The sequence below is a fragment of the Echinops telfairi genome, unplaced genomic scaffold (genome assembly GCF_000313985.2).
Source record: "Echinops telfairi isolate 266 unplaced genomic scaffold, ASM31398v2 ScPeMD7_2;HRSCAF=8, whole genome shotgun sequence".
Lineage (NCBI taxonomy): Eukaryota > Metazoa > Chordata > Mammalia > Afrosoricida > Tenrecidae > Echinops > Echinops telfairi.
In genome coordinates, this window is record NW_022103898.1 from 54,673,964 (window position 1) to 54,700,916 (window position 26,953).

At 44.2% G+C, this 26,953-nt stretch overlaps 1 protein-coding gene and 1 pseudogene across 3 annotated transcripts; one reads left to right on the forward strand and one right to left on the reverse strand.

The window, feature by feature from the left end:
• On the forward strand, positions 1-25,196 carry CSRP2 (cysteine and glycine rich protein 2). 3 transcript variants are annotated; one of them, XM_045289338.1, is made up of 6 exons: positions 1-17; positions 13,173-13,285; positions 18,607-18,775; positions 22,278-22,407; positions 23,898-23,991; positions 24,506-25,196. In XM_045289338.1, the coding sequence occupies exons 2-6, from the start codon at positions 13,174-13,176 to the stop codon at positions 24,580-24,582; spliced, it is 582 nt and encodes a 193-aa protein (XP_045145273.1). In that variant the 5' UTR covers positions 1-17; position 13,173; the 3' UTR covers positions 24,583-25,196. The 3 variants fall into 3 exon arrangements, with proteins under 3 accessions (XP_045145273.1, XP_004700491.1, XP_045145266.1); XM_004700434.2 differs by lacking the exon at positions 1-17 and adding an exon at positions 510-577; XM_045289331.1 differs by lacking the exon at positions 1-17 and adding an exon at positions 8,672-8,756.
• Positions 8,773-10,625, reverse strand: LOC105978408 (annotated as a pseudogene).
• Positions 25,197-26,953: the final 1,757 nt, after the last annotated feature.

Consider the following 26,953-nt stretch of genomic DNA (forward strand, 5'->3'; position numbering starts at 1 on the left):
ATCAGACCGGAGACCAGGTACCTGTCCACCTGGGAGGCTATCAGTTAACCGGTTCCCCAGGAGGAGGAGGCCGGGGAGGCCGGTTGATCTGTCGGCTGAATTTTCACTGCGGAAGCCTCTCCGACGAGGAGGAACAAGTGGCCGGGGTGGGAGAGGTCCCTCGCGGGCAGCACCCGGGCGGACAGTGGGCGACGCGAGCTCCCGGATGGGGAGCTCACCCTTTCAACTCACCGAGGCCCACAGCCCGCTCCCAGGTGGGGGAGGTGGGGACTGGGCGGTTCGGGGACAAAGCAGCCGGAGCGGGGAAGAAGCCGCGGGCGGGCCGCAGCAGGAAGGGGCGGGAGCGCGGCCTTTTGTCTCAGGACGCGCCGCGGGGCGCCCGGCGGCTCCGGGGGAAGTCCGCGAGTCCCAGACCCCCAGAGCTAGTGTTTCGGAATCTGGGCGGAGCCTCGGGGCGGGGTTTGTCGGCCACGCCCACCGGGAGCCCTTAAAAGGCGCCGGCGCCCGCTCCGCCGCTGTCCAGACTCGCTGCGCGCTCCCCCTGGTCCCGTCGTGCCGGCTCCAGCCTGAGACTCGCGTGAGTATGGCCCGGGGGGATCTCCGCGGCGCCGCGGGTCGGAGAGAAGTGGCCTGTGTATATCCACAGCGTCCCGCGGTGCTCGGACCCCCATGCCCGAGCCCCTAGTCCTCCGATGTCGCCCTCCGGCCCGCCGCAGGGTCCTAGCGCCCGCCACATCCCTGCGCCCCTGTCACCGCCGCACACACCTGCCTGGGCCATCCCCCGCCAAAAACAAGGCGCCCCGGCCCTGCTCTCGCTTCCTGGGCCCCTGGGGGCAGATTATAACCGCGCGTGACCTTTTGATTTTCCCATACCTGTTCCTCAGGAAGAAAGGCGGGCTCCCGAGTTTCGTGTTGCTGCTAATCCGCCCCGTAGGCGACGTGAGAAAGTAGCCTAGGGCTCCGGCCCCACTAGCGTGGGTTCTCTATCCGCTGCTGGGGGAGGGACCGGCGACAGAGTCTGGGGTCCTTCGGGCCCGGTATCATAGTGAGGGCGACCTTTCTGGGGGCGGATGAGCGGCCTCGGGGGTGATGCTGGTGGGGGGTGTCTACCACCGCACGTCTCGGAATCCTGCCGCTGTGTATACTGTAGCGCTCAGGCATCCCTATTGTTCAGTGGTCTCTGCCCACCAGGCACCGAACCTTCAATGTTGAAAGAAAAGCAGTGAACACCAAGCCTTTCGATCCCAGCCTTTTCCGGAATGTTCTACGATTCAGAAACAAACCGGGAAACCAGAGTGCCTGATGGTGAAATTCTGCAACAGGTCCCGAAAATTACATCCTTTCCGGAGATCCACGTTGGCAGCCCCTGCAGGCCCGACTACTGGGTCTTAGCTCTCTCTCACTGATTGCCACTGATACGTTATCAATACTTAGGGTTCTTTCTACTCTGTATTCGAGTACCCTCGAATCCTTCAGTGGGCTGTTACTGGAGAGGCAAGATCTACATTCCATGAGTCTTTGAAGACTGGAGTTGCCCCGGGTGCTGTGAGCGTGGTTGGACCTGAACCAAACATTGGTCTGACTGAAGGAATTCAAGCTGAAGGTGTGGGGAACAAAGTTTGAATTTAACGTGATAGATTCTTGCCGACAGATTCTACCTAAAAGTTCCTATGTTGAATTCTTAGTGGAATGCTCAAAAATGTCTTCTGCAAATATTGATGGAGCCCCCCTGATGAGCCTATGCTGAATGTATACTTGATTTAGAAGAAAATGCAAAATCTCTTAGATTTTGGGAGAACGACGGGACTGTCTACTCTCGTAAAGAGTTAGTCTCAGAACCGACAGGCACAGTTCTACCCTGTCATATAAGGTCGCTTGAGTCGACATTGAGTATGGGTTTTGTGTGGGGGAGTTGGGGTGGAGGGATGTAATTAAAAACCAGTCCTGCCACTAAATCGCTGTGGAGATCTGACCTCATTGTTTTTTCTTCATCAAAAATTGAGATCAATCAGATAAGCCAGGTAGAGGAAGCAGAGCATGGCGGGAAGGGCAAGGCCAGAGTCGCAAACCAAAAACCCACATGGAGGCAATTCCGACTCTACCTGACCTTAAAGGACAGTAGAACTGCTTGCTGGGGTTTCCAGGGCTGTGAATCTTGATGGAAGCACAAGAGCCTCATCTGTTCCTCAGAGTGGCTGGTGCATTTGACTGACTGACCTTGCAGTCAGTAGACCAATTGCGCCATCACGGTTCCTTAGACTAAAATTGGGCCCAAAGTCACAACTTTAACATTCATTGGGTTAATGACCTTGGGTAGGCTACTTTACTCTGCCCTCAGTTATGTCACCTTATAAAGTGGGTTGGATGGCACAAACCTTGCTGTGAGGCATGCTTCTGCTTGTACAGAGCCCAGCCTGGCCAAGGAGAGGTTCTTGGTAATTGAAAATGTTCAGCAGCCTTGCCTACCATGGGCCCTCCCCCAGCAGAAAACTAGTAAGCAGCTCAGACTGGAATTTAACCTCCCAAACCCTATTTGACGGCCAGCTCTCTTCCCTTTGCAGATGTTTCCCCGGGGTATTGGGCTGGTGCTTGTACAGCCTTGCTTGGGTCCTGTTGGGGAATCTTTTCCTTGGGGGTCTGTTCTGAGCATTTTTGTATGCTGATCTTCAGACTGCCTTGGAACCTTAATTCCCTGGATGAGTATCCCCAACTCTTGTTGTGCGGGGACCCCTTTGCCAATCCAATGAAGCCTCTGGATGCTATCTCAAAAACATTTGTAAAGGCAGAAAAGAAAGTACATGGTACCAAGTCCATCAATCCCAAGCATTCCAATGAGTCTGTGGACCCTGCATTAGGAGCCCTGGCTTTATGGTAGTATCTTTGAAACTGAATTGTGGAAGGGTGGTACATCAATTACGGTTTTAAAAATTTTACATTTTAAGACAGTGGGAACAGCAGTAGGAAGCATATGGTGAATCACTTGCAAAGGCTATCACAGTTTTAAAACCATCTCATTGTACCAACATTACTCCTGATTGTCTTTGGCTAATGAGAAGGTAGGAGCCTTGGTGGCACAGTGGTCACATGCTAGCTGCTAGCTGAAAGGGTGGCAGTTGGAGTCCACCAGCAGCCCTGTGAGGGGATGACACTGCTGTCTGCTCCCTCAAAGATCACAGCCTCAGGAGCCGAACACGAGGCAGTTCTCCTCCGTCCTCTAGGACCATTGTGAGCTGGAATGGACTTGTTGGCGTGCAACAAGAAGATGGAGTAGTATATACCACATTAAGTTTAAATACCTTTCCCAGCTCGCTGTCAGAAAGAAGTTTCTCCAAAGAGAAACGTGAAGCATTGATTCTTCATCCAAGATAAGGTACACAGTACCAGAAATAACCAACTTTAAAAGACCTTCTGCCCTGACTTTGAAGGTTAATATTATGTATGTGTTGCTAGCAGTGGTCTTATTGGAGGAAAACATTAGAGGATTTTGTTAGTATGAGTATTCACTGATGGATCATTTTTTGATGACTTGGTCTCCACCCTGAATGTTTTTTGTCAAAAATCTGAAACTGGATTGCTTGGGGGACCCCTGATGTATCTAGAGTCAAAATATGAATGGGTTGCCCCCAGATTTGTTTCTTTGGGAACTCATGATCTCAGCAATTCACTTAATGACAGAGCTTTAGGTGCTCCTAAAGGAAAAGGAAGCCAGTGTTTTTTAAGTACTGGCTCTTTGCCAGGTACTTTACACACATGAGGAGCCCGTGTGGGTCATATGTTGGATTGCTAACCTCAGTGTTAGTGATTCAGGACCTCTCCCTGCTCCAGGGGAGAAAGATTAAGCTTTTTGCTCGTGGAGTGATGTACAGCTGTGGAAATCCATGGGGGTAGTTGTACTCTAGCCTATAGGGTTACAATGAGCCACAATTGATTTGATTGCGGTGAGTTTTGCAAACATCTCATTAAATCTTTACAACTCACTGAGAGATGAGCTCATCCATTTCCAAGTTACAGCTGAGAATTTGAAGCTTGGAGGTGAAGAAATCTGGCCAAGATCACAGAGCTGATAACTAGTTTTCAAACTTATGTCTGTATGACTCCAAGTTTCCTACTCTTTCTGTTCTATATCAAGAGTGTTTTAAGATATGGCACGTGTGCTGCAATTTCCATAGCGAACATTATTGATCACAATAATCCTTACTGGAATCTGGTGGAACTTCAGAATCCTTCTCAACATATTTGTGGGCTCTCACTATGACTCTGCCAGTTGGAACCTTTCACCCTGCTGTATGAGCAAACCGTTCAGCCTTCTGGCGCCGCCAGGTCATTGTTATGTTGTCTTCCTATTATTTGTTTCTATATCTCTATCACCAGGGTAGAACGCGCTGAGAAACAAGTACCTTCCCTTGTATCTTTCCCCCTCATCTCTTATCTAGTATGTATGGTAAAGGTCAGCATAAATCCAGGCCTCAAAATGTGGAAATCTAGTGTTCATTTTCTTTTTCTATCCTGCTGCTAGCCACCCCTGAGCCACTCTGTGTGAATCCAGTTCTCAAAGGTAGGCCAGATCTGGGAATTTACTGCCAAAGTCACCAGTCACCCGCTTGGGAAAGCCATCCAACAAACACCCTTACTTTCTGAACTGCTGGCTCTTTCTATGTTAAGTTTGCGGGAATGACTCCAAAATTCACTTAAAGTAGGCATACTGATGGCTACAGATTCCCTTGTGGAGTTCCTTTTCACAAGGATATAGAAAGCAGAAGCTCTTGTCGACTAGAAACACTTGAAACCTTTCCTTGGCCAGTCCTGCGTATCATGCCTCCGCAGACTCCCTGATCTTGGCCTCCCCAGGTGGCTCTTTGCTGGTCTCGTCGGCCTCCGCTCACCCTCCACAGATGTGGCCTCAACGTCCCAGACCCAGGCACTGCATCTGCTCCACTGGTTGCTTCTCTGGAGCCAAAGGCCAAGCTTACTTAGGGTAAAACCAGGTACCACATATGGCTTATGAAATGGTTTTGAATTAATACATTTATTTAAGGACTTCATCAATAGTTGTCCATGTCCAATGTTTACAAGATTGTCCTATTCTACAGAAATCACTTGAAATAAAGAAGTGAAGTCAGGAGTTAGCTAGATGAGGGAGGGAAGTCAGTTGCCTTGATGGAGAGAGGTTAGGGGTATCATGAAGAGTATAGATAGGAGACGGAGCAAGGGAAGATGACCATTAATTGCCATGGCTAAATATGGACAAAGGCTACCGTACTGAGTGTCTACAAGAACTACAGTATTTCATTTAATTATCGAAACTCTTTAAGAAAGACCAGGTTGAGGACTTAGCTTTGATAAAAGGAGCCAAACGGAGCCACTAAGATCTGAAGTCTAGCTTCAGATCAGTAGGAGCCCTGCTGGTGGTAGCCTGGGGCTGCTAACACAAGGTCAACAGCTTGAAACCACCAGCTTCTCCTCCGTGAGAGAACAGAGAGACTTTCAACTTGACATAAAACGCTACAGTCTCGGAAACCCACGGAGCAATTCTGCCCTACCTTATAGGGTCTCCATGAATCAGAATGGACTTAATGGCAGTGAGGGGGTTTTGTTTCATTTTAATCCTTGGATCACTGGTTATCACTTAGGTGAAGGAGGAGACTAAACAAGGAGTTTGGGTAACAAGGGAAAAAGTGTGAACAGGCACTGACTAAACTGGACAGAGCAGGACTTCCCTAGTGGGTTTCCAAGACTGTACCTCTTTACGGGAGTAGACCACCTCATCTTTCTCCCTCGGACCTACTGGTGGTTTTGAACTGCTGACCTTGCCATTAGCAGCCTAACCCATCCCCCGCTATGCCAGCAGGGTTTTCCCAGCACTGACTAAACTTAATGTCCATTTATTGACAGCACTCAATCTCTGGCCTTGCTCAAAGTGGTTGTCATCGGGATAATGCTTTAGCAAGTGGATTCCTTGGGTTTGATTCAAAATTAGGCTGATTTATCATAAATTCTCTGCTTTGCGATACAGAATTATGACGGGTCTAGTATAATAAGAAATCCCTGTCTGTAGTAATAAAATGTAAGCTTCTGGAAGCATTTAAAAGATTTAGAGAGAGATGCACACCAGATCTTGAGTGTGGGTAACTAAACTGCAAGTGGTAAAATGTAGACCTGAGACTTGTGGATTTATGTCATTAAGAATCTAAAATGAGACGGTAAATGAAAGACAGGTGGTATGAAAATGACCCGTGTGGTCATTCTGTGACTCTTAAAAAAGGGGGTAACTTTCCCACAAGGTGACTCACATTTAGACCACAGACATTTTCCCTAGGATTAAGTCTTGTGAATTCGAGGTAATGTCTTAGATTGGGAAGAAGCAACAAAGAGAAATTGTATGTTCAGATGTAAGCCAAACTTTTAAAATGTATGCAGGGAACGAATCCTAGTGCTGGAACTGTTTCCAGACACTGAACACCAAGCACCAGATGAAGGAAGAGAATAAGCCTCTACATGGCCTATTTTGTGAGTTTTATTTTGAAAGGACTCAAACTCACTGCCAAATTTTGACTCATAGTGACAGTATAGAACAGGGTAGGATGGCCCTTGTGAGTTTGAGAGTTTAACTCTTCAGAATTAGAAAGCCTCCTCTTTCTCCCTCGGAGCAGCTGGTGACTTTGAACAGCTTACCTTGAGATTGATTAGCAGTTCAACACATAACCACTATACCACCAGGGCTCCTGTGAGATGTATGGATAGTGAAATTTCTTTTCTCCTCTCCCTTTTTGTAAAGTAGTGCATAGGGTTGGGGAAAAGCATTGAGCCCACATTGCTCATTGCAAATCCAGTTTGCTGTGATTGTCATCAGCTGTGTGAAGTAGTGCAGCCAAAAGGCCTCGAGGGAGAATGAAGCCTTGATTTTTTTTTTTCTTATATGCCCAGCAATGCCTCACACTTTCACCTACCAAATCAATCGGGATACGGTCCCAGACACTAAGCTGAGAAGTGTAAAATTGAGCTGCATTCCTTAGGCAATCGCTACTGTCTACATGGGGTTGCTATAGTTGCCATCTGTTTCTATGTCCCAGTAAAAGGAGGCAGAATTTTTTTAATACTTGTGGTTTTCGCGTGACGAATCAGTCAAGTTTCTCCTACCCTGTTGTCGTGCAGCTATGTTAGTTAGGCGCTAGGCTTTGTTTTTCTCCTACTTGGGTGCTGATCACAGGATGGATAATCTGACCTGTCCTTTCCATCCTCAAGCTAATGGACATCTGTCAGGGCATTTATTTCCCTTGTTTTGTCTTCACTACTGCTGAGGTAGAGAGCGGTTTTCCCTTCTTTAAAGATGAGAAACCTAAGCCAAAGGTTTCAACAGAGTTTCACTGGGTCTTCCAGCTTGCCTACTTTCCTGTTTGACTCCTGTTATTTCAGATAAATGAAATAGAAAATAATAGAAGTATTGCCCACCTACAGCACCCCCCCCCCCACACACACACAGGAACCCTGGTGCATAGTGATTATGCATTGTGCTGCTAAAATCGCAAAGCCAGCAGTTCGAAACCACCAGCTACTCCTCGGGAGATAGACTAGTGTTTGATTCTTGTAAAGAGTTACAGTCTCAGAAATACACAGGGGAAGTTCTACCCTGTCCTGTAGGGTTGCTATCAGTCAGAATCAACTCTATAGCAGTGCGGCCCCAATCCATCTTAGACACTCAAACATGGCAAACCTAGGGTGAAGCCTTCTGAGAGGAGGCTCTTTCAAATACACTTTCTGCCTATATCCCAGAGAAAGTTACCCCCTCCCCCCAAAAAATCCCTTGGAAAGCATTTCAGCTGGGTGGACTTTTTAAAAGGCTGGTGACTTGGAAATTTAACTTAGAATCTGAAGATGTCACAAAGGATTAGAACACTATAGCTTTTGTCATGATAACCGAAAATCCAATTGGGGATTAAGTAAACAGTTGGAAAAAGGAGAGGTTACTGACAATAGTTATTGTTTGGTCCATAGTCTGGGGAATAGAAAGTTATGGTTCCCTCCTTGAAGAGAAAAAGCTTGTAACACAGTCATTTGGAAGTTGTTTTGATAGGCATTTCCTGAAAAAGTGACACAGCCCCATTTGGCTAGTGCGCCAGGTACTGTAAAAATTAGACAAGACCTACAATGAGTAAATTTAAGGTAATCCTGAATTATATTTTAAAGGAGATGATATTTCCTATTTAAAAAAACAAAAACCTACAGCAAGCCTGCTTATTGATGGCATGGGAGAGAATGAACATTGTGAAATAGTTTTTTACAGTTTTATTCAAAGACAACAACCCCCCCCCCCCTCAAATTACAAAACAAAACTAGTGCCACTGAGTAGAGACTGGCTCAAGGCGACTGCCTTTGGGCCAGAGTAGAACCCTGCTCCGCAAAGCTTTCGGTGGCTCATTTTCCAGAAGTTGATCTCCAGACCTTTCTTGCAAGGTACTTCTGAGTGGACCGGAACCACCAGCCTTTTGGGGAGCAGCTGAACATAGTAACAGTTGTACCACCAGAAACAATCAAGACTACCCAGTCTAACCTTAATCTCTCTCTCTCTCTCTCTTTTTTTGAGTTTAAATGCATTTTTAGACAACCTACACATGTTTTTTTTTCTTTTAAAAAAAAAGCCTCCACACCAAATAAATCAAGGTCGAAGGTAAATGAAGAGCTCACAATGGCATCTGTTTGTCTAAGTCCTGGTGTCGTGTGGATGAACAGCAGCCGGTTAGGATGAGAGGCGGTTGGTGGTGAGTTGCCACTGTGTTAACATGTCTCCATCTCTCAGCCATCCTTAAAGAAGGTCATATACGGGGTCACACCATCTTCACGGTAGTCCAGCAAAGCAAACGTGCCATCTGGATTCATGTTCTCACCAAGAAAGAACTGGTCGTTTTTGAAACTCGCAAGGATGTGCTTGATTTGTTCTGTGGTCCGTGTCATAAAAGGCTTCACTCTTTCTGGTTTCTGCTGTTCAAGTTTGCCTCTGATTGATGTCATGTCCTCTTTGATGGACTTCTTGTAGGCTTCTTTTGTGAAGCTGCTCTCCTGCAAGCGATGGTTTATGACGATATCAACACCAGTGACCACTGTGCTTCGGTTCCATCGCCATCGGGGCCTTCAGCTGAGGCATTGCCACCAATGAGCGAGTCAATGATGTTACCTTCACTCCCACTGACCATCTCCCCCTCCACTTCCAGACACAGCCCATGTGCGATCTCCCGGATCTTGTAGATGTCGGAGAACATCTCATCGTGGCTGATGAGGTCCTGGTAGATGATCATGGTGGCGGCTAGAGGGAGACAGCTAGCCTGCACTAGTTTAGGAGGAGCCCGGAGCTCTGAGCGAGCCCAGTGCAGCCTGAGTGGCGCTCTGGGGAGTGGGGAGCGGGGCCGAAAGCCTAACCTTAATCTTGATTATAATCTAGCTCCTTGGTGATTGTGCCAAAGTAATTATGTGTAAAAACATGAGATACCAAGTTAGTATTCAGCAGTGCACTTTCGAACATGATGAGAAATGCCTGAACAATAAGCTTAGAATTTTAAAAGCCAACTGAGCTATTGAAGCTTGGGAATCCATTTGAAGTCATTGGGGTATCATTATCCGCAGGCCTAGAGTTGGCCTTTGGTTCCTATAGAAATCTTGAGAGATATTTGTTGAAACCAATGAGCATCCCAGAACATGGATAACTTTGGAGAAAAGTCACTATCACTAATTGCACTCCAAACTCAAGCCAGCACAGGCTGCAGGAGCCAGTTTTATGTCTTAGTTTTACAGTGAGGTTCAAGTTTCAGTCCAGATTTAAACAACAAAGCACCTGTCTCCAAGGACAGCAGTGTAAGAAACTACAAAAGGAAAGCTTGCGGCAAATATGTTCTGTTGCTAGGTATTGAGCCTGTGCGGATGCCTGTACAGCACCCTAGTAATACTTGTGGACTCTTGGGTTCACTTTGTTTGTGCCTAGTTACTGTGAAAGATTACTGTGAAGTGCTAACCTCGTGGTTAGCAGGCAGACACATAACCCAGTACCTCATCAGAGCTCCTTTTGTGGCAAAGAGTAAAAACATAAAGCCATTGTTTTTATTTTAATTTCCAAAAGTACTCAGGTTTTGAATTTGTATACCCTGTTCAGGAAGATGGTTTGCTAAGCATGCTCCTGGTTGTTGTATAAAACTGACACTTTTCTAAATGCTTGCTCTGAAGTTTGTCATGAATGGGTAATAAGCATAATAAGCCATCACCTATGGCTTGTGATAAGAGTTGTATGAGCCCCTAATAAAATGATTAGAGAAAAAAAATAAGCCATCACCTTTTAGACAGCCACCTTTTGATAAGTACTTTGCTAAGTGATGTGGACCAAGAAAGGAATGAGTGCTTCTCCAGAAGATAATCTACGGGGAGGTATTGCCTGGAAAATGGCAAGAGAAAGGAAGCCGGAAAGATTCCCACCATAAGTAATTCAATACAGTGGAACCCGGACCTCAACACTAATCCATTCTAGACGGATCGTTAAGATGCAATGCCGTAGAGTTCTGAATCAATTTTCCCCATAATAACTGAAAACTGATTAATCCATTCTTGACCACCAAGTTTTTACCCTAACCTTGCCTTTTTATACAAAACATTACACAGAAATTTCAAAGTAAATAAGTTCAGAGTTACATAATATAATTTAAATTTGAAACATTAAAAAAGTTTTAACAACTACATACCTTGAGGTTGATGAGGATCTGGATCTGTGGACATGGATGTGGAGAGGTGTGGAAAGAGAGTCCTTGCTTGAGAATCCCCTTCCATAATATCAACTGGTCGCTGCCTTTCAGGAGTTTTTTCCCCTCTTTGCCTTTTTCCACTAGGACCTGGCTGCTTTCTCTAAAAGAAAGCTGTCGAATGTGGTCTGCTGTTGGTGTTTCCTTAACTGTTTTCTAAAAGGGTTTACTAAATTATCATCAACAATATCGATAACACAGTTAACCAGTTCCTTATCAGGATGATTCTTTAAAAAAAACTCTTAGAACCCAGGTTTTTTATTAAAAACAGTACAAAAAGCCACAAAAACTAAGAAACTTATAGCAAAACTCTTGGAACACAGCCACAAAAGGTTTAAATAACTTCTACTAACAACGCCAACTAACGCCAAGCGACCGAAACACAAACTGCTTTGTTGACAGAAATCACGTGCGTTGGGTCGGGTTCGATGTTTTGTTCGAGCTCCAATGCAAATCGTCTCCACGTTTCGCAAATCCGATTCTGTCGAGTACTGGGTTCTACTGTAATTTTTGTTTTCAGAAGGGTCTATCTTCAGAAAGTTATTGGCTTATGGATCTTCTTCCTTTTTAAAAAAAAAAACCAAAGGTGTTTTTTTTTTTATCATGAATTGGATGGAGGTTTACAGAACTAATCAGCTTTCCATTCAACAATTCATACAGATTTTGTTTCATGTCATTAATGACAATCCCCACAACGTAAAGTGACGTGCCCCCTTCCTCTCTATGTTTCCACTCCTCCTCCATTCTTAAGCCTTTGCATTTTGTACTTGATTAGACACTGCCCTTTCGGTCTCAGAGGGTTGATTATTCTGAGATGTGCCTAGTTCACTGGTGTAATTATCCTCCTTATACATCTATTTTAAGGCTGAAAATTGAGCCATGTGTGTGAGTTTGCTTCCAGACGTGCAGAATGGCTCAAGGCCCTAGTTTTGGGGCTTTCACCAGTCTCTGACCAGTAAGGCTGGTCTTGTTTATGGTCCTGAGTTTTGTTCCACACTTTTCTCTCCTCTGCCCAGGACTTTCTAATAGGGTTCCTTTCAGAGCAGTGGAGGTGGTTAGCCTTGTGGTCTCGGGCCAGGGAGACAGGTGCTTGAGTTGTCTGTGAATCCATTAGACTGTTCAGTATGGATCTGTATGGTGCCCAGTAAACAGCAGGATGAGAATTCCCACCATCCTCCATTATTATTTTAAAGAACGAAGGTTCCTCAGAGGGCTTTTCTGCTCAGCTGCCCTCCTTTCCCCTTTCCTATGAGGCCCCGTTTGGTTTAGTAAAGAGGTCTCAGCTTTCTTAACCAGCTGTTTCATAGAGAGACAAACAGCTCATCTGAGAAGATTCAGCAGGCAAGGTCTGAAAATAATAACACAGAGACGGAAAGTCTGAAAAGGGGAGTGGGGAAATAGAACTATTTCACTGTATTTTTAGATACCACCCCGGGCAGGGCAGACATAACAATGGGCCTTCGTAGCAGGGCAGCTTTCTATACTGTCCAGGGCATCAAAGTACGTTGACTGCGTGCAGGCAGACCAGCCCAGGATTTAATCACAGCCCAGGATTTAAGCTGCTAGCTCCACCATCATGTCAGGCCACGTTCAGATTTTCTTCTGACCTACTCAACAATTGACGGTGCCAGGAGGGGTGTTGATAGCATTTTATGTGTGGACTGTGGGCTCTGTCAAAAGAGGGAAAACCTACTTTCCATTGGGGGCTAGGGGGCATTGGAGGGGAGACCCTGGGACTGGTGGTGCATAGACATTTAAACCATAGCCATATGGGGGGGGGTATTTGTGGTGGTTACAGCCAGCCTCCATGCATGCAATTGTACTAGTCGCAGACTGCGATTTATGCTAGTCTCACATAACTCGAGCAGACAAATAGAAATCCCATTCCTGAAGGGCAATATAGCACTTGCTTTTCCTCTAGAGAGAGTGTCATCGCTTGTGTATGTTAAATGTGAAGAGGGTGGCGCTGTTACAGTGCATTAAATGTAATGAAAACTTCCACCCAAACATCAGGTGTTTTGTTTTTGTTTTTCCTAATTGCTGTCGAGACTGAGGGCTGGGCAGGGGCGGGCATTGTTTGCCTCTGCACTTCCCCATACCTCTCTGATTCTGATTGAAGTGTTTGCATTGTTGCTGTGGAATTGTAACTCTAGTTTTCTGTTAAATGCACGTCCTCTGTTTGGGGGGGAGGTGTCTGCACAGGGGCAGTGTGTACAAGAGAAGTCAGAGTTTTCTAGGGAAGGCTGCCATTTGGAAAAAGAGATGAGGCTCTTTTGGAGGAACGCAGGCTCTCTGTGGATGCGGTTAGCGCAGTTCCTGAAAGGCCCCCAGTGTAACCTGCCCTCTAGGGAGCCTGTCACGGACCTCGCACAGTTAACAACGTCCTTTCCCCGCTAGGATGCCTGTGTGGGGAGGAGGAAACAAGTGTGGCGCCTGTGGGAGGACCGTGTACCACGCGGAAGAGGTGCAGTGTGATGGGCGAAGCTTCCACCGCTGCTGCTTTCTGTGCAGTAAGTATCTCCCCGGGCTTGGCGTGTGACCCGATTTGTGTGGGATACGATCTAAGGGGGAAACGATCTGGTCTTGCGAACAAAGATTATTTTAAAAGCGCAAGTGGTTTTCAAGATGGTGTGAGTGCTCAGCCTAGCAGCCAGGACAGGAGTGTGACTCGGAACACTTCGGCCTGCCGTGGTAGCCCCAGAACCCTACCCTGCACACTCCTGTCACTGGGCCGTGTTTGGGGCGTCCCTGCAGAGCTGCTCTTTGAGCGCCCTGTCCTTTGTGGGGCCCGGTTCCTCTTTGTTTCTGGCACACCTTTGCTAACGAAGCTCCTCATCTGGCCCAGCTTTTCCTAGCTAGCTGGACACCCCCTGGAAACCTATGCTCTTGTTTCCTACCACGCTAGGGAGTGAGGTTGGAAAGGTTCATTCCTAGGAGCTCCAACTCTTGCCTTCTTTCTCTCGTAGTGAATATGCCGAGGTACTTTGTGGCCACTGATATTCTAAACTTGAGGCTGAGGAACTTAGGGCGGGCTGAAAATCCCAGCTAGCCAAGTTAGGAGTTCCTATTGGTACCACATTACGGAGTCTGCCTTAGCCAGGAAGTCAGACATAAAACAGCATGCCACTGTGCTCTAAGGACAGTAAATACCAGCTAGCAGAGAGACCGAACAAGCCCCCAAGCTTACAACAAAACAAAACTCGAATGACAGCTAATTCTTCCCCTTTAAACCAGTAGAGCAGCAGTTTAAGAAAGCAGCATTAATCTTACTCTTGATTCAAATGATAAGCTTTTCCTTAATGAGGGAAAGTGCCCACCGCTTTATCTGTAGGTACTTGCCACACCTATAATACTTATGCAGTAGAAATTATTGTAAGAAACGAGGTATATTAAAATCAATTTAGTTACATTAGTGAGTAGTCTTCAGAAAACACTCCTAATTCCAATGGTCCCTTCTCCCTAGGACCAGCACTCACTGACACCTTCACGGCATTACTACCTCAGACAACAAAAAGTTCCAGTCACAGTAAAATGAGGCGGATGTTGGCTGTTTCTGCCTCTTCTCAGACAGAGTTGGGTGAATATTTTCTGCACGTAGAAGTTACTGATCTTTTTTTAAGGAGTGTGTGCCAAGATTGTAACCAAGAGAGTGTCATCAAAGAGGAAATGAAAGGGCTTTTTAGGGATTGATTTTAGATCCCTCTTGGTTATGTCATAAAGTTAGCATGTACTATATTTGAGTTCTTTACTGGTCATCTTTACTAAATCAAAACCAAGTCCACTGTCATCAAGTTGATTTCGACTCATAACACCCTCTAGGGTCGTTAGACTCGCCCTCCGTCTGGGGTGTCCAAGGCTGTAATAGACGGCTGCATCTTCAGAGCGGCTGACGGGCTTGAACTGCAGCCCTGGGTTAGCCACCGAGTTAGCCTTAACCACTGGGCCGCCAGCACCCCCTGGTCATTTTTCCTACTCCTTCCTCTAAACAGTTGACTCGTGGCGTAAGCTTCTTAAGGAAACAGCTCAGTAGTTTGAAACCTCTGTGAATTTTAGTTTAGCGAAAGGGACGAGAACTAGGGAATGGTGGGTGGTTATACAATCAAATTTTCATATACCTACACTTGGTTTGGTTAAGAGATCTATTTTTCAACAATGCCAGTTTTGTATTTGTTCTGGCTGTTAAGGGCACTTGCTATTCTTCAGCAATGAGTTGTCTCAACAGTATTTACTTTTTCAGTTAGGTTCTAATATTCATTGCAATAGTCACACAGAACTCAAAATGTTCATGTTAAAGGGTTTATTAAGGAAATCAACAGATTGCAATGTGTAATGTACGTGAGAAATGCTCAGGGTATGTTACAAAGTTCTCTAAGGGCTGCTAATAAATGTGTGAAGAGCACGCCTCTCTGTTGTAAGCCTTAGACTGAAGTCCCTCAGCAACAGCTCCAGGGGTCAGCAAGCCCACTCCCTGAATTAACTGGCCAGAGGCAACAGCTCCACCAGCCATCCTCATGCCCCAAAGCACCACTGTTTCATGCTCCGACTTCTGGTGCTGCTGCTCCTCCGACATCACAGCTGTCTACTGAATCCAGGAGGTTTCCTCTGCAGGGATCTCAGGATCCAGAGGACATGGCCATTCCTGCCTCTTGGAGGAGATTCTCCCCACTTGTTGTCAGAGGGCTCATTTGATATTCAGCAGGGTGGCATTCCAATGAATCCTATCAGTGTCTTTTCCCCAGCATCTTACCCTTGGAAAAACAGATGGTTTGGTGGGAGGAGTTAGAGACGCAGGCTAGAAGAGCCACAGTAAATAATTCACTGTCCCTGCAAACAATCAATATATGGTTTTAGCTTAACTTTGTCTTTAAACAAATAAAGATGATTTTCATCTGAAATCTTAGAAACTTCATAATTTTAATTTGATTTTAAACCAACCAGTTAATCCAGTCTCCTCTTCCTCCAGTCCTTCCTTTGCATCTTTCCTCCCTCTTTAAATAAGGAAAAGGAGAAATACCCTTTTCCACTCATCTTTATTTCCAAGGGAGGGATTTCCAGTTGTCCTGATGTGCTACCAATGAGCTCCTTCATAATTTGTTTTTTCCCCAATTGAAGTTTTAGAAAATGAAATCATGTCTGAATAAAACATGATGACATCTGGCAGTTTTATGAAGTGGGATATATGGAAATGTCTCATGGCAAGAAATCCATCGAGAAGGAATGCGTTCTCCTCTGGGACAAGGGGAAACATGCAGGCGCTTTTCAGACACACTGGTCGCTGCTGGGCGGGGTGGTGCTGGGGTGACAGAATAATGCGTTTCCCCATTGTGGACTAGTGGTGAAAACTAGAATTCGGGATCTAAAACTGTTTTATTCCCTGGGGAGGGTGCTTTTCAGGGAGGAAGGGTTTCAGAAGCAGCTCCCCCAAAGGCACCCAGCTACCCTTCTGTTCTTCTTTAGGTTGTGATTTAACAACACTTGGTATGTGTTGCAGAGGACAACACTAAACCTACAGGTTGGGGAGAGGGGCCGGCCATACAGAAGCAAACCAAAAGGAGAAAGACAGCGAGCAAGGGGCTCTCTTCCCATACTGGCACACCACGCCCTGAGGGTGATGGCCCTACATGGAGCTGCTAAGACACAGAGAGGACTGTAGGGCTGACAGCAGCTCAAGACATGATGTCCCCTCACTGAAGCACACCACGACAGAGGGCGACACTGGGGACACACAGCTGGGGAGTGAGTCCTATCTGAACTACCCCCACTGTGGGGCAGACCAAGAAGGGAACATAACAGATCAGCCATGGGAGCAAAGCAAAAGCACAAACCCCCGAGGAGCCCCATAAATAGACTTTAGGCTAGGAGGGGCAGTTCCTGGAACTCCCCACCCCCGCCTCCCAGGACCAGAGGAGATAGTCATAAAGGTCTGTGGACAGACCTCGAATTACCGTATATACTCATGTATAAGCCGAGTTTTTCAGCACACTTTTAATGTAGTTTTTGTGGTAAAATTAGATGCCTTTGCTGATATTCAGGTCAGCTTACACTCGAATCTATATGGTATGTATGCTTTTGCGGGGGGTGGGGGTGGGTGGGGGGTGTTGGGGTTGTTTGTTTGTTCTCTCTTATTCAATCTTTTGTTTTCTTTTTGTTTTGTCTCTGTTATTGTTGTTTTGCCTGCCAATATAAGATAGGCATGGGAAGCAAGCCCCAGGAGGAAGCAGCAGGACAACGGGTCTGGGGGTACCTGGGGGGAGTGGGGGGAGGAGTGGTGAGCAAACAACACCATAGATAAAGGAACAACTAGGGAATTAAAAGCAACAGCGAGGAGCACGTAGGGATTCCAGTGGTGTTGGAGCAACAGCAGTCTAGCTGAGAGGAATTACCAAGAGGCAGAAGGGTGAGTGTGATGGTGGGGCAGGAGGAAGGTAAAAGGAAATAGAGGAAAGATCTAGGAAGCAAACCTATGGATAGAGGTATAAACATACATGTGCACTTATGTAAATATATTAATTCATAAGAATAGAGGTATTGACCTATGTACCTGTATTTATATGACAATACATTGAGGAAATGGACGGACTTTGGGCCTCTGCTCAAGCCCTCCCTCAACTCAAGAACACTTTGTTCTAATAACCTGGCATTCTGTGATGCTCACCTTCCTAACACAGTCACTGAAGACAAAGTGGGTGCATAAACAAATGTGGGGAAGAAAGCTGATGGTGCCCAGCTATCAAAAAATATAGCATCTGGAGTCTTAAAGCCTTGAAATTAAACAAGCAGCCATCTAGCAGAGAAGCAACAAGCCCATATAGAAGAAGCACACCAGCTGGTGCGATCATGAGGTGTTGTCAGAAATAGGTAACAGGCACCAGGAGACCCAAAACAAACATGTTGAGAATGAGGGAGGTCAGATCACAGACCCAAAACCCAACCGTAGACAATAGGACATCCCTTCCCAGAAGGGTCCCAAGGAATGGATGAGTCACCCAGGGCTCAGAATAACACTGATGCAACACACAATATTCCTCTGGTTCTTTGAGGCTTCCTCAACCCCCTGCTATCATGACCCCAGTCCTGCCTTTCACTTCATGGCTAGCCCGGAGCATGTACACTGGTACAGATAAGAGCTCATGACACACAAAATCCAGGTCATATAAACCCCTCAGGAACTGAATTGAGAGTAGAGAAGGTGAGGAAGAGGGAACCAGCCCATTAACACACACCCCACCCTCCCCGCTGCAGGGAGAATGAACAACAAATGTAGGTGAAGGGAGACAGCAGTTGGTGTACTATATGAAAACAGTAATTTATCAAGGGATCACAAGGCGGGCAGGGAGGAGCTGATACCAAGGGCTCAAATAGAAAGTAAATGTTTAGAAAATGATGGCGACATATGTACAAATTTGCTTGATACAATTAATGTATGGAATGTTATAAGAGCTCTAAGAGCCCCAAATAAAAGGAAAACAAACAAACAAAGGCCCAGAAGATTGACAGGGAAGGTTGAAGCCCTGGTAGCAAGGCGTTGATAGGACATCCTTTCATTCGCTTAATTATAGTCATCTCTGCAACTTCTCACTCTTGTAAATCGTTTGGAAGCGGGAGGCATCTGGGTGTTCACACTGCCGTGCCTTTGTGAAACAAGATAACCATGATAAAAGGCAAGTCGTCAAGTGCAGCTAAGATGCTGCCCCGATGGCCTTTGGGAAAGGACTTATGTCTTCGTAGTTGTCGACTTTGTGTCACTGCCACCGTGGCTTTTAAGAAAGCCAACATCTTTCAAACATTTTTTCCTTGAAAGACCCTGAAATATTAACTTTTTTCCCTTCAGTGGTTTGCAGGAAAAATCTAGATAGTACCACCGTGGCAATTCATGATGAAGAGATCTACTGCAAATCCTGCTATGGGAAGAAGTATGGGCCAAAAGGCTATGGCTACGGGCAGGGGGCTGGCACTCTCAACATGGATCATGGCGAGAGGCTGGGCATCAAGCCAGAGAGGTGAGTCAGGAGAGGATGTTACCTTGAGGAAATCACTTGGAACAGTTAATGCTGCCTGGGGAACAGGAACCTGGGAGTTTCTGGACTCTTAAAGTAAACAAGCAAAATGTGACTTGTGCTTCCTAGTGTGACTGATCTTTCACGCCCAAACTATAGTTCTGAACATAACACAATTCTTACTGATACGTCCAGTGATTTCTAGTCCTGGTTTCATAGCACTTCAGAGTTGATCAACGAGCCATGATTTTCTCCCCCCAAAATTACATCGAACATTACATTTTGGAACACAGATGCATGAAAACAAATGATAGAGAATTTTTTAAAAATCAATATCATGTATTTTCATGTGCTAAAGCTGTAAATGAAATTTTTCTAGTCACTGCTATGTGTTTCCTAAGAAAAAAATGTTCCTGAACTTAAAAATTCTTTCTTAAAATTATTTCTTTTTATTTTTTAAGGCACTAGCATTAAACTTCAAAGGCTTTAGTATCAAAGTGCTAAAATTTTTTGTTAAATGAGTTTACTTATTTCATATTCAAATTAAATAATTTCTTCATTTGGAATTTCCTCTTGATTCTGATTTGTTTTTTTAAAAAATTGACATTTAATGCATTTGTCCCCTAGTTAAGTTTTGCATCTTTTACATCCATTTATTTTGTAGAAAACAAAATTCGTTTAAGGTCTCAGTAGAGAAATTGGTGGGTCCCTCCTTGGGCAAACCCTTAATTGTGCTTTACAATGGGCCGGGTTCTATGCACTGTGAGCATATGTTAGCTCATGTCATCTTCCCTGATACTTTAGAAGGTTCAGTTCTCCATCTTCCTCATGAACAAATTAAGACTAGGAGAGAAAAGTAATTTGCCTAGCATCACTGTATCTAGTTCTAGGCTGAAGTCTAGAATTGAATCCTGTCAATGTACTTGGCTGCTCAAGAGGAGGTGAAAAGTGTTTGTCCACATCAAGCTACCTTATAAGACAGGCCTGGCAATTTACTTTTTTAAAAGCCACTGGAAACTCTAGGGAGCAGAGTTCTACTCTGATACACACAGGGTCGCCATGAGTTTGAATCAATTCCTTAGCAACTCGTACTGTTAACTCTAAACTATCTTAAAACACTATGCTAAATGGCATGCCTGAAATAACTATTATTGTGTATTTAGTGCCTATTGGATGTTGAATACGTTTATTTTCTTTATTTCCTACAGTAACTCTGAAGTATAGGTACTCTGTTCCCCCACTTAATAGCCAAGGAAACTAAGGCTCAGATGTCGCACAGGTAACTAGCACAGGCAGGATTTGAAAGCATGTCCCTCTGCCTCCAAACCTATGCTTTTCCCAATGTGTGGTGGGTTTAAGTAAGGCCCACCTCTCTGTGCTTTGGGGGATTTCTGTGCACACAGATTTGGGGCCCTAGTGCTTTGTGTAGCAGTTGTCCAAGGGCTGACTCATTTATAGCAAACTTATAGTTAACCCCTGGTGCTCTGGCTACCTTTGTCTTTGTTAAAGATCCATTGTCTCTGGTTATACTCTCTTTATCCAACTTGTTAAAATGAATAATTGTTTCTGAAATTGTATTTCAACCCCTTCAAAACATTTAAGCCTATATACTGTCATCCAAGCCAAACTAACTCGTTCTTAACCTTAGAGTAAGTTAATGATTGTAACCATAATTTCACAGCATTTTAACCAAGACCACTTGCAGTCAGACCCACATCCAATTTATCTGTTTCCCCCATAATGAGCCTGTGTGTTGGCCTAGGAGCCTAGGTGGCATAGTGGGTACGTATTGGGCTGCTAACCACAAAGTGGGCGGTTCAAAACCAGCAGCTCCGAGGGAAAGAGAGAAGGCTATCTACTCTTGGAAGGAGTTACAGTCTTAGAAGCCCACAAGGACAGTTCTACTCTGACCTGTAGGGTCACTATCAATCAGTATTGACTGGGTGGCAGTGAGTGAATAGACGTGTTGGCCTGCAAGACTTGCCTTTTCTCCTTCTTTGCCTTTAGGAAAAGGTATATCGACTTCCTTTATCTAGAAGCCTCTTAGTGACTCTGAACTAGATGAAGCACGTGTGGTCATAGCAGGATGGTTTAGTCAGAAGGAGTAAACATTTTCACACGGATCTAGAGAGAAACCCAAGTAGGCAAGACTATTTGGATTCATACAGACCTGCATTCTTCAGTTCAGGCTCAACAAGTTCCTAGTTCTCTAATCCTTCATCAGGTAATCTAACATCCATTGCTTTTGTTTGGATTCTGTATAATAATAGTAATGAGATGAGCACACCCAGAGCTTACAAAGTTATAAAAAACAGATAGACGCTACTTTGTGTCAAATCTTACTAACAGGTATCTATGCTAGACAGATTTGGAAATTGTTTTTGTGAGTATAAATTAATTCTGGGTAATCTTTTAAAGAATTCTTTAAAAATACAGTAAGTTATGAATTAAATATATACTAAAGTTACAGATAATTGAGGAAGGCAATTTTGTGAATTCTTACTCTGAATTATTATTCGTTACTTAGAATAAAATTTCCAGTGGCCATATCAAATGTAAAATTTTTTTTTAACTAAGTAGGTAAAAATGAAGATTATGTTCTGTGGAAACTTACATGATTCTAAAAATAGATACAGTGCAGATGGAGACATTTGAAAATAAATACAAAGTTAGTATGGAATTGTTTTTTAAAAGCCACTATTTTAAAATTAACATTTTATTTGCTCTTAAGTGCATACTTGAGAAAATAGGACATATTTGGAGAATTTTAACTGTGTAAGTTAGCATTGAATTTCAGTCAGCTGTAAAGTAAAGCTAGGTATGATTTCAGTGGTACAAACGATGTTCTGTCGAACAATGAGGGGTTGTTACAAAGCACGGCATGATTATTTAGTTGGAGAGCTCGCATCAGAGACGCCCACATTTAGAGGAGCTTAGACATGTTGTTGCTAGGGGCCGTTGAGTTGGCGTCGGCCCATGGCTCCGCTATACCCAACAGAACGAGGCCTGTGTCACCCTCACGGTAGTTCCTATGCTTGAGCTCATTGTTGCAGCCACTGTTGCAGACATGGATGCATAGATAGCTGTGTGTCAACATAGAAAGATAGGCATACACGCTTGAAACCTTGTCTGCCTTGTAATCATAAGACCACTAATAGGTCAAATAATAACTCTGGGTTCCATAATAACACTGCACCAAGATTACCTTCTCCTTTTTCTTTTCCCTGTGCTGGCCTGTGATGGCCCCCGGCCATGAGACACTGACAATTATGCCCCAGACTTCCTGCCTTGTGGATTCATAGGCAGGAGGTCAGCAGGTCAGGAGGTCATAGCCACAAGGTCAGCAGTTCAAACCTGTCAGCCCCTCCAAGGGATAAAGATGAGGCTATCCATTCCCATGAACATTTACAGCCTCAGAAACTGTGTCAGAGTAGATTCCGTGGCAGTAGGTTTAGTTTGGATAGTTGGAAACTCTTACCTAAAAGTCTTTTCTCTTTTCCACAAGTGTTCAGCCTCACAGTCCTACAACAAATCCAAACCCCTCTAAATTCGCTCAGAAATACGGAGGTGCTGAGAAGTGTTCCAGATGTGGGGATTCTGTGTATGCTGCTGAGAAGATCATCGGGGCCGGGAAGGTAAAGTGTAACTTTGAATTAATAACAGGGGGTGGTTCCTGTTCGTCCCTTTCCGTGCCCTCCAAAATTACCACAACTCACTGAGATGCACTGTTCGATGAATAAGAGCCTTGGATTCAACGCTGTAAAAAAAAAAAATTCATTTGTGAAGTGAAGCCCATTATTTGACAAATCATCTATGTTCAAAAGAAACGACACCTATGTTCGTAGGGGGAGCTCCAAAAGACTGCCAACTGAAAAGGCCAGATATTAGCAAATCTGGAATCTGCAGTTTGTGCAATGTAGTGAAGCAAGCAGTAAACTAGTCAGGAGACCTGGTGCTAATAATTGTGGACTTTGAGCACCTGTCTTCCCAAGCGATGAGCACTGGCAGTACTCTTAGGAAAATCTCCTGTGAGTAGTTTGAACTCAAATGTTTATGTGGCCAAGATTGCAGATATGGGAGACAGCCAATTCAAGCCTTCTAAATGGGACTATTTTGCCACAGTATAAGAAGGGGTACCCCCCCAAAAAAAAAAAAACCCAGATTTTTTACACCCCCCTTCAAAGCTATGTAAATTTTTTTACAAAACAACCTTATCACCTTCAAAGTACTCTCCATTACACTTAATCCATTTGTCAAATCTGCGATTCCAATCTTGGAAATATTTTTAAAACTCATCTGTTTGGATAGCTGAAAGCACGTCCCTCGTTTTTTGTTTTTCACCTCTTCTATATCATCAAATCGCTCCTGTCTTGTCCCTCTACATTCATGGAACTAAAAAGAAGTCACGTGGGGTATGGTCAGGTGAGTTAAGGTGCGTGGCTCAAGAGAGGCATGCTGTTTGCACTGAGATGACTTCGTGAGCAGATGCATTGTTGTGGCAAAACCAGTCCCCCGTCTGCCACAAATCAGGCCTTTTTGGTCACACACTAAGAGGCAATCTTTTCAGAACCTTTAAATAGAAAGCTTGATTAACAGTCTGACCTGGTGAAACGAACTCCAAATGCACTACGAGTCTACATATGCATTCATTCGGTAAATAGATGAATGTTCACAACAAGGTTTGTCATCAGTTGACATTTCACCTATTTTGAAACAAGAAAACCACTTCCCCATAGTGCTGTCCTTGTAAGCTGTGTTCAACATCACAACAGTTTCTGCCGCATTTTTCCTAAGCAGGGAATAAAATTTCACAGCCCTACACTGTTCTCCTAAATTTCCCATCACACAAAAAACGAGGTTTCCGCAAAAGTGTTTTCACAAAAAAATTCACTGTGACCAGAGAGAACCTTCCCAGGTGATTCCACTGGGTACACTAACTCACAATGCATTGCTTGGTGCTCACCTAGTGGGAAAAATGCGTACTATGAAAGGTCTGCTTAGTGGAACTTTTTTCTGTGTGTTTTTTTGGGGGGGATCTTTGAGGGGGGCATGTACACCCCTTCATATGAATTACTGCAAAAAAATCCCAGGCCTCTCCAGTATATTAATTCACCTCTTTTTCTAGCCCTGGCATAAAAACTGTTTCCGATGTGCCAAGTGTGGTAAGAGTCTTGACTCCACAACTTTGACTGAGAAGGATGGTGAAATTTACTGCAAAGGTAAAAATATTCATCATGCTTACCCATATACCTATTCCATGCTAGATATTGGTGATGGAAATATCACCAGCTTTTCTTTCTTTAGAACTCCAAAAACAGGCAAGGGCAGGTATAATGCCCTTGGTGATTTGGGAAAAAGTTCAGAAATACTTGCCAGTGGCTTTTTGTAAACTTGAGCCATTTTATATGAAACAATAAAGTTCTTGATAATCTAAAACTCCTTTCAAAACAAAATAAATGTTTTCTTTCAGCCTCATATTTTAAGCAAAGCACATGAAGATAATCTAAAAATATATACAATTTATCTTGCCCAGTTTTTATGCCTGCAACTCAGTGGACCCACAAGCTAAACACTGTGGAACCCTAGAACTCTTGAAATTGCTTTCACAACTTTTCACATGGCAGTTGATATCTTAAAAGACATTGCACAATTTGGTTTTTAACTTATGGTGGTTGGTTATAGCTAGTAAAACTTAGTGGACTAGCCTTTAACGCTCTTCTTTTTCTTTCTTAGGATGCTATGCAAAGAACTTTGGGCCCAAAGGATTTGGCTACGGCCAAGGAGCAGGGGCCCTCGTTCATGCGCAGTAAAGGTGTAAACCCCAGTACCGGGCATCACACACTGAGACTATAATGTAGGCACAGATAATCTCTCAAACTCTCTTAACACTAAACTACTGTGAAATGCCGCCAGCATTGAAGTACTGTATGATACTCTACTTAGACAGACTGGCTAACTTGTAAGAAGATAGCATTGCATCCTTTTTGCTTTTGAAGAACTATTTCCAGTTTGTCTTTTTCAGAGAGGCTGAGAGGTTTAATTTTTTACAAACCACAGCTGGTGCATACTAGGCCTGCCCTTCTTTGGCCACCAAGTCTCTGCTGACAACAACTTCTCACAGATCACTTCAGGATGAGGTCCTCAGAGAACCCTTCCCCACGGGGAGAGTATCTCATCCTAGGTGCCCACAAAACTGCCTGTAGAGAATTCTGCAATTGTTATTACCCTGTGCCCTCATTTCTATGCATGGTGGCCCAAAGAGACTGCATTTCCCTGGCCAAAGCCACTGATGTCCAGCAGTGCGCAGGTGCTCCTGGAATCAGGTGGTAGCTTGGGCTACACAGTCTCTGTTGGGGCCTCTTCAAGGTTCCCAGTCCTCATGGCATCTTTTACAGTTTAAATAAAACTGAGCTTTGTTAAGGTGTTCAATGTGTTTCAATTCATCTTTTGGAGTAACTGCTGTGATTTCACTTAGTGGAAAATCATTAGGTTTCCTACCTCTTTTATTTGTTAAAAAGAAATCAACCCAATTACACAGATGGCTCACTAGGTCAATGTTTACATTTCAGCCATAGGCAAGGATGGCTGTCTTTTTCCAGCTGCTGATAACTGTGTCCCAAGAGTGAGGCCTCTTAGCTAAAAGGCAGTACAGCATTTCCTGCCTGCTTGTTCCATTTAGCCTGGAGCACAGTTATAGTCTTAGAAACTCACAGGGACAGTTTTACCCTGTCCGATGGCAGTGAGTGAGAGGTGATTCTAATGCTTCATCTAACCATTAACAAACTTAACAAAGGAAAAAAAATGAAATCAATGAAATGGGACAATATCACAGCAGAACCAATCCTAATTAAGAAGAAAATTACATGATATGAAAAATTGATATGATATAACATGATTGTTATACATGATATAACAAATTTGAAAACCTAGGAGGAATGGATAATTCCTGGGAACACTATTGTTAGGTGCCATCGAGTCAGTTCTAACTCATAAACCCTAGGGAAAAAACCCTAGGGAAAAAAAAAGATGGTTCTGCACCATCTTCAAAATTGATCTCATGTTTGAGCCCACTGATGCAGCCACTGGGTATGTGATGTCTTAGAGAACTGGTCTAAAAATGTCAAATGTTCTTAATAAAACTAAGGACCTTTCTGGTTGTACTTCTTTCAGGACAGATTTGTTTGCTCTTTTGGCAGTCCATGGTACTTTCAATATTCTCCAGCATCATAATTCAAATGCATTGATTCTTCTTCACTCTTCCTAATTCAGTGTCCAACTTTTACATTATATGAAACAATGTTAAATACATGACTTGGGTCAGACACACCTTGGTTCTCAAAGTAACATCCTTGCTTTTCTAAAGAGGTCTTTTGCAGCAGGTTTACCCAAAGCAGTGAGTCTTTTGAACTCAACTGTTTCCATGAGCACTGATTGTGGATCCAACGAAGACAAAATCCTTGACAAATTCAATGTTTTCTCCATTTATTACAATGTAACTTATTGGCCCAATTGTGAGGATTTATATTTTTACAGCATTGAACAGTTTACAATAATAAAGTACAACCTGGGTTGTAATTCATACTGACGGCTGCAGTCCTTGATTATCATCAGCAAGAACCTCCTAGGCCACTTTCAGCGAGTGAGGTTCTGTCATCTGCATACCACAGATTGTAATAAGCCTCCAATCCTGGTGCCACATTCTCCATACAGTCCAACCTCTCTGATTATTCAGCATACAGATGGAATAAGTATGGTGAGAGAAGACAACTAATGCACAGCTTTCCTGATTTTAAACCATGCAGTATTCCCTGGCTCTGTTCCACTTGATTCAACTACCTCTTGATTCATCTATAGGTTCCACATGAGCGCAATGAAGTGCTCTGGAACTGCCATTCTTCTCAAGGCTACCTATAGTTTGTTATGGACCACATAGTCATATCTTTGTATAGTCAAGGCAACATCTTTCTGATATTTTCTGCTTTCAGCCAAGATTCAGCTGACATTATTAGCAATGATAACACTTTTTTCTCATCTTCAGAATCTGGCGTGAATTTCTGGCAGCTGCCTGTCAATGTACTACAACTATTGTTGGATGTTTTTCAGCAACATTTTACTTGCAAGTGGTGTTAATGATGTTGTCCTATCATTTTGCATGCTCTTGAGTCACCTTTCTTTGGGATG

Excerpts from the sequence above, each read along its gene's own strand:
- CSRP2 (XM_045289331.1), top strand. Across the intron at positions 18,776-22,277 it reads CTGGGCATCAAGCCAGAGAG|TGTTCAGCCTCACAGTCCTA; the intron begins GTGAGTCAGGAG and ends CTTTTCCACAAG. Across the intron at positions 22,408-23,897 it reads AGATCATCGGGGCCGGGAAG|CCCTGGCATAAAAACTGTTT; the intron begins GTAAAGTGTAAC and ends CTCTTTTTCTAG.